Source organism: Eleutherodactylus coqui, chromosome 8 (genome assembly GCF_035609145.1).
Source record: "Eleutherodactylus coqui strain aEleCoq1 chromosome 8, aEleCoq1.hap1, whole genome shotgun sequence".
NCBI lineage: Eukaryota > Metazoa > Chordata > Amphibia > Anura > Eleutherodactylidae > Eleutherodactylus > Eleutherodactylus coqui.
The window spans coordinates 196,724,442-196,737,689 of NC_089844.1; the positions used below are offsets into that span (position 1 = coordinate 196,724,442).

The 13,248-nt window shown below is 47.6% G+C and overlaps 1 protein-coding gene across 1 annotated transcript; it reads left to right on the forward strand.

Annotated features, from left to right (window-relative positions):
* The first annotated feature begins 4,163 nt into the window (after window positions 1–4,163).
* LOC136577328 (proto-oncogene Mas-like) lies at window positions 4,164–13,023 on the forward strand. The gene is made up of 2 exons (XM_066577217.1): window positions 4,164–4,272; window positions 10,546–13,023. Exon 2 carries the CDS (start codon window positions 10,586–10,588, stop codon window positions 11,558–11,560), a length of 975 nt encoding a protein of 324 aa, XP_066433314.1. The 5' UTR covers window positions 4,164–4,272; window positions 10,546–10,585; the 3' UTR covers window positions 11,561–13,023.
* Window positions 13,024–13,248: the final 225 nt, after the last annotated feature.

Consider the following 13,248-nt stretch of genomic DNA (forward strand, 5'->3'; position numbering starts at 1 on the left):
AGAGGGTTAAGTGCTGACGTGTCACTGTGGCACTTACCATGCTCTGGTCCCGGAGGGAAGACACAAACCCAAGGCCAGTGTAGATTGCAGCCAAGCTTCGACACTCCTTTGGCTGAGAGTGCCAACAAAGGGGATGAGGGGGGGGGGGGTGTGTGTGTGCGGGGGTTGTAGTAGATATCATATTATGATGCCACCGTTCCCACACACTGTTATTCTATGTGGCAGAACAATAAACACGGAGACTTATCCCATCCACTCCCATCCACTCTCCAGATGATATGGGTAGTCATTCCTTTTTCTCCATCTTCACCAACATGGAAGCTAAAGGTGCTTCCATGTGGCTTTGTGTTAGCACTCAAGATGAAGAAGCTCTCTCAAGCTCTCTCCCTCTCTCAGGAACTCACTTTTATAACCTCACTTGTACCATATGACACAGTAAGATAGATATATTCACATGCAGACAGAGCTGACAGGCAATGATTTTATCACAGTTAACCCTTCAGATGCTGCAGCTGTGCAGCACACATACAGAAAATGACATTATAGCTTTGCACAGTGCATCCACATAAGACAATAAATGTATGGAAATTATGGAGTGGACCAGGATGTTGTTCTGGGACATTACATAATATAAACGTGTAATCACATGGGAGCCCAGGAGTTCTAGGGATTTCAGTTGCAGAAGTGAGTAGCTAATAAATTCCAGAGGATGGAGACGTGGAAGAGCCCGAGAGCTGGTCTACTGTTCCTGCCTAGGCCCAGGATTTCAGAGAAATTCCCAATGGCTGCCGTCCCTAAAGAGTGAATGAACCCGGACCCGAGAAGCCGTGCAAGAAACATTTGGAGAAATACGGAGAAATAGAGAAAATACCAGACAGTGTTAAAGCCAGTGACTTACTGACGAGAGAGAGAGGGAGAATTACCGGGAGAATGAGTTCCTGCAGAAAAATGGGACTGTGGATGAACAAACACCCCATGAATTTCACAACTGTAAGAACTGTTTTAGGCTGCCTGCAGACGAGCGGAAATCCCGCCGCGGGATTTCCCGCGGGATTTCCGCCGCTGAAAGTCTGCATAGGAGTGCATTACAATACGCACTCCTATGCAGACGGCCGCGGTTTGGCCGCGCGAAATCTCGCGCGGCAAACAAACCGCGGCATGTTCTAATTTGCGAAAGCAAGTGGGGTTATACACTTCTGTATGGCCATATTAATGCACTTTGTAATGTACATTGTGCATTAATTATGAGCCATACAGAAGTTATTCACTTACCTGTTCCGTTGCTAGCGTCCTCGTCTCCATGGTGCCGTCTAATTTCAGCGTCTAATCGCCCGATTAGATGCGCTTGCGCAGTCCGGTCTTCTCCCTGGTGAATGGGGCCGCTCGTGCCGGAGAGCTGGTCCTCGTAGCTCCGCCCCGTCACGTGTGCCAATTCCAGCCAATCAGGAGGCTGGAATCGGCAATGGACCGCACAGAGCCCACGGTGCACCATGGGAGAAGACCCGCGGTGCATTGTGGGTGAAGATCCCGGCGGCCATCTTGCTAAGGTAAGGAAGAAGTCGCCGCAGAGTGGGGATTTGGGTAAGTACTAAACGATTTTTTTTTTAACACATGCATTGGGTTTGTCTCGCGCCGAACAGGGGGCCTATTGAAAAAAAAAAAAACAGTTTCGGCGCGGGACAACCCCTTTAATCTTTTTTTCAACCCCCACAATTATGGGAAGGGGCCCTAAATTCAGGTGTCTCCCAGGAAATTAGAGTGCCTTGACAGGTCTGTGATATACCATAATATGGGGGAGGGTGATATAATTGTGACAAGACATTTAGAAACAGCCGACTAGAAAGATAAACAGCTGCACAGAAGCGGCTGAGGTTCCAGTAACTTCACTCTTGGAGGAAATATTCCGTGTTCTGCATGTGATGATTGACGAGCTCCCGGAGGACACGCAGCACCTGGCACAGGTACAAGATAATTACACAACCCACACAATCATTCATTGAATGAACCCAGCCTGCAGCAAAAACAGAAGAGATGTGTGACGGGTGAGCGATATACACCTTCTGACATCACTGAAACCATAGCACACAATAACGCTGATACTTTCACCAGTGCAATCACTTGCATTATCACCAGTGCAATAACTGACATGGTTATCACTGACTATCACAACTGCAATCACTGGCACAATCACCATTATCACCAGTGCAATAACTCATATGGTTATCAGTGACTATCACAACTGCAATCACTGGCACAATCACCATTATCACCAGTGCAATAACTCATATGGTTATCAGTGACTATCACAACTGCAATCACTGGCACAATCGCCATTATCACCAGTGCAATAACTCATATGGTTATCAGTGACTATCACAACTGCAATCACTGGCACAATCATCACTGACACTATAATCAGTATGTTAGTAAATTAATACGACTCAGTGTTCTATCCTATGCAGAGCCATTTTGTGTCAGGTAACCATCTTCTATGTCTCTTTTCATTACATTCATTTCTGCTCTTTCTTGAGGATTTATAGATATTAAATAGTTACTCAAAAAGCCTTGGGTGAATAACCGAAGCCAGAGCTACAGGAGATAGCTCTGTAGCATTCAGACTGGCTGGCGGGTCACGATGACTTCTCTCTTTTTGTACACATATTTTCCTAAATATTTATACTAAACATTTTATTGTTTACCATTACTGTACTTTTGTATTCTGAGAAGCTAATCATGCATGATACTACTGCGCCTGCGCTGCTTTGCTTGCCATTTTAGATGTTAATTTTCTGATCTTGCATAGTCATATTGTGCTTATGTTTTATCAACCAATGGTAATAAATGAATTATAATAAATTAGAATTATTGTAATTGAAGCATGTGCCTCTATAAAAACTGCTGCCTGTCAATCAATAAACAGAGAGCTTTGGATTGCATCCAGTCATGCGTGGTTTGACAAGTCATTTCCAGGCTTGGCTTATCCTTTAACTAGATGTGGACCCCAGGAGCAAACAAAAGAATTGTATAACAAATAGATTTTATTTGCACTAACAAGTGCAATGACTGGCACAATCATCACTGACACTATTACCAGTGCAATCATTGGCAGAGTCATCATTGACACTATCACCAGTGCAAACAATGCCATTTGTACCAGCACAATCACTGATACAATCATGACTAAAGCCTGGTTTAGACACAATGATTATCGCTCAAAAGATGTCTTTTGAGTGACTTGTAAGCAATAATCGTTGCGTGCCTTTAAGCGCAAGGTGATCGCTCAAACGTTGAGCGATCACCTTGCGCTCTGAGCGGGAGATGCAGAAGTCAAGACTTTAGACAATGCAGTTTCTCTTACAGTTGGCCCTTTCTAGTAACTTTTCTATTACAGTATGTCATAAAATTTCATGTTTTATACCAGCAACCTCTATAAAGTGACAGTTATTCCATTGTTCTCAAATTTTACGGACCCCTGTAAACACTATATGAAGATGTGATGTGATTTTTAATCATGTGACTATTTCCCTGGCTGGACCCTTGGCTCTGTCAGTTCTGTGCAGGTGCTGCAGATACAGAAAGCAGAAGCACCAATATTGTTGTCTGTGCAGGAGTGGACTGATCAGAGGGGTAACAGCCGGTATCTTCATCCTTATGGATGGGGAGAGCACAGCGTCCCATGCGTACAACGGGCAGCAGTCCCTTCATAGAGGTCCGTGGAATAAAGCACGATCATTTATGGCATAATAGAAATTTTATTAGAAAAATGTGAAATGTCAGGAATCGAGGAAAGGGTCAGACGCCGCTCTTCAGTCGCCGAGGCCTCCTGGTCCATCACAATGGGGGCAGGTTGAGAGGCAGCTGTCTAAAGTACCACCAAGGACCGGGCACTGCTTATGGAGGAATTAAGAGAACAATCTGCACCCTGCTGGGATATTACTGAGAACACATCCACAGCTGGATAACATCATAACCTGAATTAAAGATTCCTTACAACCAACTTGCTGACAGTTTCCACAAAGCAGAGGAGATGAAGATATATTACAGTACTAACATTCTAGATTACGGTGCGTTATTTGGGTCGATGATTTTACTTCCTTTACTTCCGAGTTATTTACATGCAAGTTTACATACACCCAGGAATGCTGAAGACTGACGATGAGGAAATCTGTGGAGCAGCGGCCAAGTAGGAGAGCGCTCAGACACTCAGCACACGGTCCTCCTGGCACCTCATATGGAGAGCAGTGGATCTGCCTGATGTGACCTGGATGCATGGTGAGTGCAGCTCTGCAGACCGACAGATATAAGGCTTCACAGGGGTATTACATGTTAGAGTAGCTGGTAGAGCTCACTGCAACTCATCCCAAGAAATACATTGCAACACTGCAGACATGGAGGATCTCACAGCCCATCACTCTGCTGCACCCGGTCTCCAACACTTAGTCCGGCATCTTCTGGGTTCAGGAGCCATCAGGGTCATTATTTTAGCTTTGAATGGTAAATGTAGTAAAGATTGAGATGCATTTCCAAGTCAGCTGCAGAGATAAGAGCTAGAGATGAGCGAACGTACTCGTCCGAGCTTGATACTCATTCGAGTATTAGCGTGTTCGAGATGCTCGTTATTCGAAACGAGTACCACGCGATGTTCGAGTTACTTTCACTTTCATCTCTGAGACGTTAGCGTGCTTTTCTGGCCAATAGAAAGACAGGGAAGGCATTACAACTTCCCCCTGCGACGTTTAAGCCCTATACCACCCCCCTGCAGTGAGTGGCTGGCGAGATCAGGTGTCACCCGAGTATATAAATCGGCCCCTCCCGCGGCTCGCCACAGATGTATTCTGACATAGTTCAGGGAAAGTGCTGTCTTGCTGGAGTTGCTATAGGGAGAGTGTTAGGAGTTATTTTAGGCTTCAAGAACCCCAACGGTCCTTCTTAGGGCCACATCTGACCGTGTGCAGTACTGTGGAGGCTGCTTTTTGCAGTGTTGCACAATTTTTTTTTTTTTGTATATCAGCCGTGCAGAGCATTGCGTCCTGCAGTAATTTTACATAGTCCAGGGCCAGTAGTGGTGAGGCAGGGACAGAAGACATATTTAGTGTATATAGGCAGTGAGCCTTTCCAAAAACATTTGGGAAAAAAAATCTATTTGGGCTGCCTGTGACTGTCCTCAGTGTACTGGGTCTCTGCTGGGGGTAGTTGTCCTAATTCATATGCAGCCAGCTAAGTGTTACAGCAGGCTTGCGCAAAATTCTTTCCTTTGCTCTGTTGTACGTTCCGTAAGCGAAGTCAGCCTCCAACCACAGGCCAATAAGCGGCACATTTAATTACAGCGTTCTGTTTCTGCACTACTGGTAATACAGCATGCTGAGGGGTAGGGGTAGGCCTAGAGGACGTGGAAGCGGGCGAGGACGCGGAGGCCCAAGTCAGGGTGTGGGCACAGGCCGAGCCAGTGCGGTGGCCAGGGGTAGAGGCAGGGCCAGACCGAATAATCCACCAACTGTTTCCCAAAGCGCCCCCTCGCGCCATGCCACCCTGCAGAGGCCAAGGTGCTCTAAGGTGTGGCAGTTTTTCACAGAGACGCCTGACGACCGACGAACAGTGGTGTGCAACCTTTGTCGCGCCAAGATCAGCTGGGGAGCCACCACCAACAGCATGCGCAGGCATATGATGGCCAAGCACCCCACAAGGTGGGACGAAGGCCGTTCACCGCCTCCGGTTTGCACCACTGCCTCTCCCCCTGTGCCCCAACCTGCCACTGAGATCCAACCCCCCTCTTAGGACACAGGCACTACCGTCTCCTGGCCTGCACCCACACCCTCACCTCCGCTGTCCTCGGCCCCATCCAGCAATGTCTCTCAGCGCAGCGTCCACATGTCGCTAGCGCAACTGTTTGAGCGCAAGCGCAAGTACGCCGCCACGCACACGCACGCTCAAACGTTAAACGTGCACATTGCAAAATTGATCAGCCTGGAGATGCTGCCATATAGGCTTCTGGAAACGAAGGCTTTCAAAAGCATGATGGCGGCGGCGGCCCCACGCTACTCGGTTCCCAGTCGCCACTACTTTTCCCGATGTGCCGTCCCAGCCCTGCACGACCACGTCTCCCGCAACATTGTACGCGCCCTCACCAACGCGGTTACTGCCAAGGTCCACTTAACAACGGACACGTGGACAAGCATAGGCGGGCAGGGCCACTATATCTCTCTGACGGCACATTGGGTGAATTTAGTGGAGGCTGGGACAGAGTCAGAGCCTGGGACCGCTCACGTCCTACCCACCCCCAGAATTACGGGCCCCAGCTCGGTGCTGGTATCTGCGGCGGTGTATGCTTCCTCCACTAAACCACCCTCCTCCTCCTCCAACGCAACCTCTGTCTCGCAATCAAGATGTGTCAGCAGCAGCAGCACGTCGCCAGCAGTCGGTGTCGCACGGCGTGGCAGCACAGCGGTGGGAAAGCGTCAGCAGGCCGTGCTCAAACTACTCAGCTTAGGAGAGAAGAGGCACACGGCCCACGAACTGCTGCAGGGTCTGACAGAGCAGACCGACCGCTGGCTTTCGCCGCTGAGCCTCCAACCGGGCATGGTCGTGTGTGACAACGGCCGTAACCTGGGGGCGGCTCTGCAGCTCGGCAGCCTCACGCACGTGCCATGCCTGGCCCATGTCTTTAATTTGGTGGTTCAGCGCTTTCTGAAAAGCTACCCACGCTTGTCATACCTGCTCGGAAAGGTGCGCCGGCTCAGCGCACATTTCCGCAAGTCCAAGATGGACGCTGCCACCCTGCGGACCCTGCAACATCGGTTTAATCTGCCAGTGCACCGACTGCTGTGCGACGTGCCCACACGGTGGAACTCTACGCTCCACATGTTTGCAAGACTCTATGAGCAGCGTAGAGCTATAGTAGAATACCAACTCCAACATGGGCGGCGTAGTGGGAGTCAGCCTCCTCAATTCTTTACAGAAGAGTGGGCCTGGTTGGCAGCCATCTGCCAGGTCCTTGGAAACTTTGAGGAGTCTACCCAGATGGTGAGCGGGGATGCTGCAATCATTAGCGTCACCATTCCTCTGCTATGCCTCTTGAGAAGTTCCCTGCAAAGCATAAAGGCAGACGCTTTGCACTCGGAAACGGAGGCGGGGGAAGACAGTATGTCGCTAGATAGTCAGAGCACCCTCATGTCTATATCTCAGCGCGTTAAGGAGGAGGGGGAGGAGCATGAGGAGGAGGGGGAAGAGACAGCTTGGCCCACTGCTGAGGGTACCCATGCTGCTTGCCTGTCATCCTTTCAGCGTGTATGGCCTGAGGAGGAGGAGGAGGAGGAGGATCCTGAAAGTGATCTTCCTAGTGAGGACAGCCATGTGTTGCGTACAGGTACCCTGGCACACATGCCTTTCTCGTGACCCTTGCGTTACACGCATTCTGGCCACTACGGATTACTGGGTGTACACACTGCTCGACCCACGGTATAAGGAGAACCTTTCCTCTCTCATTCCTGAAGAGGAAAGGGGTTCGAGAGTAATGCTATACCACAGGACCCTGGCGGACAAACTGATGGTAACATTCCCATCCGACAGCGCTAGTGGCAGAAGGTGCAGTTCCGAGGGCCAGGTAGCAGGGGAGGCGCAGAGATCAGGCAGCATGTACAGCGCAGGCAGGGGAACATTCTCCAAGGCCTTTGCCAGCTTTATGGCTCCCCAGCAAGACTGTGTCACCGCTCCCCGGTCAAGGCTGAGTCGGCGGGAGCACTGTAAAAGGATGGTGAGAGACTACGTAGCCGATCGCACGACCGTCCTCCGTGACGCCTCTGCCCCCTACAACTACTGGGTGTCGAAGCTGGACACGTGGCCTGAACTCGCGCTGTATGTCCTGGAGGTGCTTGCTTGTCCTGAGGCTAGCGTCTTGTCAGAGAGGGTGTTTAGTGCGGCTGGAGGAATCAACACGGATAAGCGTACCCACCTGTCAACCGACAGTGCCGACAGGCTTACACTCATCAAGATGAACAAAGCCTGGATTTCCCCAGACTTCTCTTCTCCACCAGCGGACAGCAGCGATACCTAAACAATACGTAGGCTGCACCCGCGGATGGAAGCATCGTTCTCTATCACCATCAAATACGGGGACCTTTTTGCTTCATCAATCTGTGTATTCTATTCATGCTCCTCCTCCTGCTCCTCCTCCTGAAACCTCACGTAATCACGCCGAACGGGCAATTTTTCTTAGGCCACAAGGCTCACTCATATAATTTTTGTAAACAATTTTTATACGTTTCAATGCTCATTAAAGCGTTGAAACTTGCACCTGAACCAATTTTTATTTTAACTGGGCTGCCTCCTGGCCTAGTTACCAATTAAGCCACATTAACCAAAGCGATTAATGGGTTTCACCTGCCCTCTTGGTTGGGCATGGGCAATTTTTCTGAGGTACATTAGTACTGTTGGTACACCAATTTTTTGGGGCCCTCGCCTACAGTGTAATCCTAGTAATTTTTTGCCCACCTGCATTAAAGCTGACGTTACATCAGCTGTGCTGGGCACTGCAATGGGATATATTTATGTACCGCCAGTGGCTTCCTGGGACCCACCCATGCTGTCGGTCCACATGGACTTCCCATTAGGGAGATGTACGTGCCTGTGTATACTTATAAAAAGCTCGAGCCTGACTGGGGCATGCAGTTTGGGCCGAAGCCCACCTGCATTTAATCTGACGTTAGCTCTGCTGTCCAGGGCACTGCAATGGGATACATTTATGTACAGCGAGTGGGTTCCAGGGAGCCACCCATGCTGTGGGTGCACACGGAATTCCCATTGCGGAGTTGTACCTGCCTGTGACTATTTATAAAAAACCGCAGTCTGACTGGGGCATGCAAACACCTTGACAGAATGAATAGTGTGTGGCACATAGGTTCCCCATTGCTATGCCCACGTGTGCAGCTCCTGATGGCGGTGGCACAGGATTATATTTCTCATTGCTTCTGTATAGCATTGTGGGCTATCGTCCTGCCCCTTTTAAAGAGGGTCGCTGCCTAGCCGTGCCAACCCTCTGCAGTGTGTGCCTGCAGTTCCTCCTCATGGCAGACGCACTTATAAATAGACATGAGGGTGGTGTGGCATGAGGGCAGCTGAAGGCTGCGCAGGGACACTTTGGTGTGTGCTGTGGACACTGGGTCATGCGGGGGGAGGGGGGGTTGGGCAGCATGTAACCCAGGAGAAGTGGCAGCGGAGTGTCATGCAGGCAGTGATTGTGCTTTGTCGGAGGTATTGTGGTGCTTAGCTAAGGTATGCCATGCTAATGAGGGCTTTTCAGAAGTAAAAATTGTTGGGAGGGGGGGGCCAACTCTTGCCGCTATTGTGACTTAATAGTGGGACCTGGGAACTTGAGATGCAGCCCAACATGTAGCCCCTCGCCTGCCCTATCCGTTGCTGTGTCGTTCCCATCACTTTCTTGAATTGCCCAGATTTCCACAAATGGAAACCTTAGCGAGCATTGGCGATATGCAAAAATGCTCGGGTCGCCCATTGACTTCAATGGGGTTCGTTACTCGAAACGAATCTTCGAGCATCGAGAAATTTTCGTCCCGAGTAACGAGCACCCGAGCATTTTGGTGCTCGCTCATCTCTAATAAGAGCATATCACCCCTGGAAATACCATCCGGAGAGTCTGATTCTCAAAGACAGGACTCTTAGATTGTGGGATGGAGGAACCCAAGAATCCAATTACATTCTTATTTACCTAGAGCTTTATATCAAAGATCTCCTCTGCCTGGAGGACGTTGTTCTAGAAGTCCGACGTTTTCTAATGCACCTTTACACAATTGACCTACAAAGTTTAGAATTCAGGGGTTCCATCCTTCTTGTGCTTCCCATTTTTAGTAGAAGCATAAACCTTACATCCTCAGCTGCATCTTTAGCCCCTTTTACACAAGACAATTATCATGCAAATCACTTGTTAGATCGAGTAGCTTGCAGAATAATTGTGCAGTGTGAACGTATGCAGTGAAGAACCAATTGGCAATAAATCAGTAATCGGATCTTTCATGCAGACCATAAAATCAATGTTGGTTTGCTGCTGCATTCTTCCGTGTAAACAGGCAGTTGTTTACTTATGAATGACTACCTGGTCATGGTGAATGAATGTGCGCAGGACAGAATGATCTCCAGCCCAATCCACCTCTATTCACTGAATGATGAACCTGCTGTGTAAAAGCACAGGAATGATCATCGGTGGGATGACTGTTGAGCGCTTTACTACCTGACTTTACAAAGACCTTATTCTCATAGGCAAGTAATCAGTGGTCTTAAGGAAGTAATAAGGGGGCAGATATTTTCCATGGGTTATCTGTCTTATGGAAGAAGTTGTCTTCAGTCATTACTTGATGCTCAGCTGATGTCTCTTAACCTGAAATATGAAATACAGCAGTCTAGGATAGCGCCTCTCATCTCTGGGCACAATGACCCCCAGCAGGCCAAGATTTGATATTCCAAGTCCCCATCTTCTGGCTGTTTTCTTAGGACAATTTGTGCTTTAGAGAAATGTAATATTTTTCTGTTTCTCAGGGTGATGGATGTTCCTGGCTTCCAGTAATTGTATGAAATAATGTCTCTCAACTCCTCGGTCAACAATACGAGACCTGCAATTGTAGTCATTGTTCCCGACATCCCACCGATCACCATAGAACTCGCCATTTACCTGGTGACAGTTCTCGTCTGTCTGGTGGGTCTGGTGGGCAATGGGATCATAATACATCTGTTTTGTTTCCGCATCAAGTTGAATCAGTCGACAGTCTACATTCTGAACTTGGCTGTGGCAGATTTCATCTTCGTCTTTGGCTGCTGCATGGTGTCTTTGTACTTTCTGTGGGAGTATAATAGAGTCCAGACCTTAAGCGAAAGTCACACCATTTTCTCCAGATTTGGGGACGTCCTGCACAGTTTTGGATTTAATTCAAGCCTCTTCTTTCTGGCCACTCTCAGTATTGAACAATGTGTCTCAGTTCGCTTTCCTATGTGGTACAAATGTCATCGCCCGGAGCACTTGTCAGCCATAATGTGTGGAATTCTATGGGTTGTGATAGTCCTGATAACTGTTCTAGAAAGGTTCCTCAGCCATGAATACAGGCAAACTGTCTACATAGTTATATCATCCATATACCTGGTTGTAACTCTGGCCATAGTTGGTGCCAGTGCCATTCTTATCATAGAGCTGCAGAAGACCTCTATGCAGTGCCGACCCCTGAAACTGTACATAGTTGTCATCGCTGCGATTATCACCTTCCTCATCTCTCTGGTCCCAATCACCACTGTCAGATTTTTGTTCTCCCTTGGCTTACTCAATACCGCGACAGAGAGGCTCATCAGCTTCTGTCTTGTTTTCTTATGTACTGCCATCGATTCTACGGCCCATCCCTACATCTACATCAACATGGGGAAATGGAAAAAGAGCATCTCTAATACAAAAGCTCTAGAGTCGGCCTTCAAGGAAGAGGGTGGAAGGTCTTCTGAAGAAAGCCACTCAGCAGACACACAACAAACTGACATTGAGCACCAATCAAGCATCTTGCAGAGGAATTAATATGAAGGGTCCCAGGATTTATAATATTCACTGTATTGTATCATCAGGGTTTTTCTGCTCTTCCATTATGACCTGTAATTTATTTCTGGTCTACAGATTGTTTTTAGCAGATCTACGAAGATGAGATGTAGGAGCTGGAATTAGATGTGGGGGACCCTCCAACACTGTAAACTAGGCATAATTTGGTAGATAACACAGTAAATCACTGCACAGAATGGAGACTGCTTTCTAGATTATCATAATTCCATGCAGCTTCTCACATAGGATCAGTACAAAATCAGCAATGCAATGTATGTACACAGTGACTCCACCAGCAGAATAGTGAGCGCAGCTCTGGGGTATAATACAGGATGTAACTCAGGATCAGTACAGAATAAGTAATGTATGTACACAGTGAGTCCACCAGCAGAATAGTGAGCGCAGCTCTGGAGTATAATACAGGATGTAACTCAGGATCAGTACAGAATAAGTAATGTATGTACACAGTGAGTCCACCAGCAGAATAGTGAGCGCAGCTCTGGGGTATAATACAGGATGTAACTCAGGAGTAGTACAGGATAAGTAATGTATGTACCCAGTGACTCCATCAGCAGAATAGTGAGCGCAGCTCTGGAGTATAATACAGGATGTAACTCAGGATCAGTACAGGATAAGTAATGTATGTACATAGTGACTCCACTAGCAGAATAGTAAGTGCAGCTCCGGAGTATAATACAGGATATAACTCCGGATCAGTATTGGATAAGTAATGTATTGTATGCACACAGTCAATCATTGGTTTCTGGAGGTGCCTTCTATATGTACCCAGTCATAAGGGGCTCAGGTGTGACCGGGCTGTTGGGTTCAGTGAATGAGTTTTGAGTCTCATAGTCAGTAGTCCAGAACACAAAATTTGCATAATGTTGGATGTGTCAGTTGAGTGATGAGAATATACAACATATAACTGGGTTTACAAAGGGGAATCTGAGCAGATATTTGGCCTCTTCTATCTCTCTCATGTACTGTATTAATGGATATTATACTACGAACTAGATAGTAACATAGTAATATTGTATGCTAGGCCCAAAAAAAGACCCTTGTCCATCTAGTTTAGCCTGTTAGCTGCCAATGTTAATCCAGAGGAAGGCAAAAAAAAAAAACAATGAGGTAGAAGCCAATTTTTCTCAATTAAGGGAAAAAATTTCTTCCCAACTCCATTCTGGCTATCAGAATAATCCCCGGATCACCCACGCTTCTGAGTAATCAGTGATATAATATGTAATATTGTATTGCTCAAGAAAGGCGTTCAGACCCCTCTTATACTCTTTTATCAAGTCCACCATCTCCAGGTCCTCAGGCAGAGAGTTCCATAGTCTCACTGCTCTTACAGTAAAGAACCCCCTTCTGTGTTGTGTAGAAACCGTGTGTAGAGAGCGCCCCCTTGTTACAGTCCAGGGTATTATATATGATGGGAGACATCTCTGTAACTCTATTTTATTAGAAAAATGAAAAACATAACAAAACAAGCCTTTTGGACTAAGCCAAGAAAACAACAGAAATGTCCAAGACAACATAAACAGGTTTGCTTCAAAGTGTATTCCTCGGACCTCCAGTATGCGCCCACTTCAGACTTCCTTGTAAGCCAGATCTTTTCCGGTTACAGACCTTTTGTTCGGACTCCAGGTGTTCCTCAGGTATTTACCGTCCGT

Bases quoted from the DNA above. Each gene is read 5' to 3' on its own strand.
- LOC136577328 (XM_066577217.1), top strand. From the start codon at position 10,586: ATGTCTCTCAACTCCTCGGTCAACAATACGAGACCTGCAATTGTAGTC.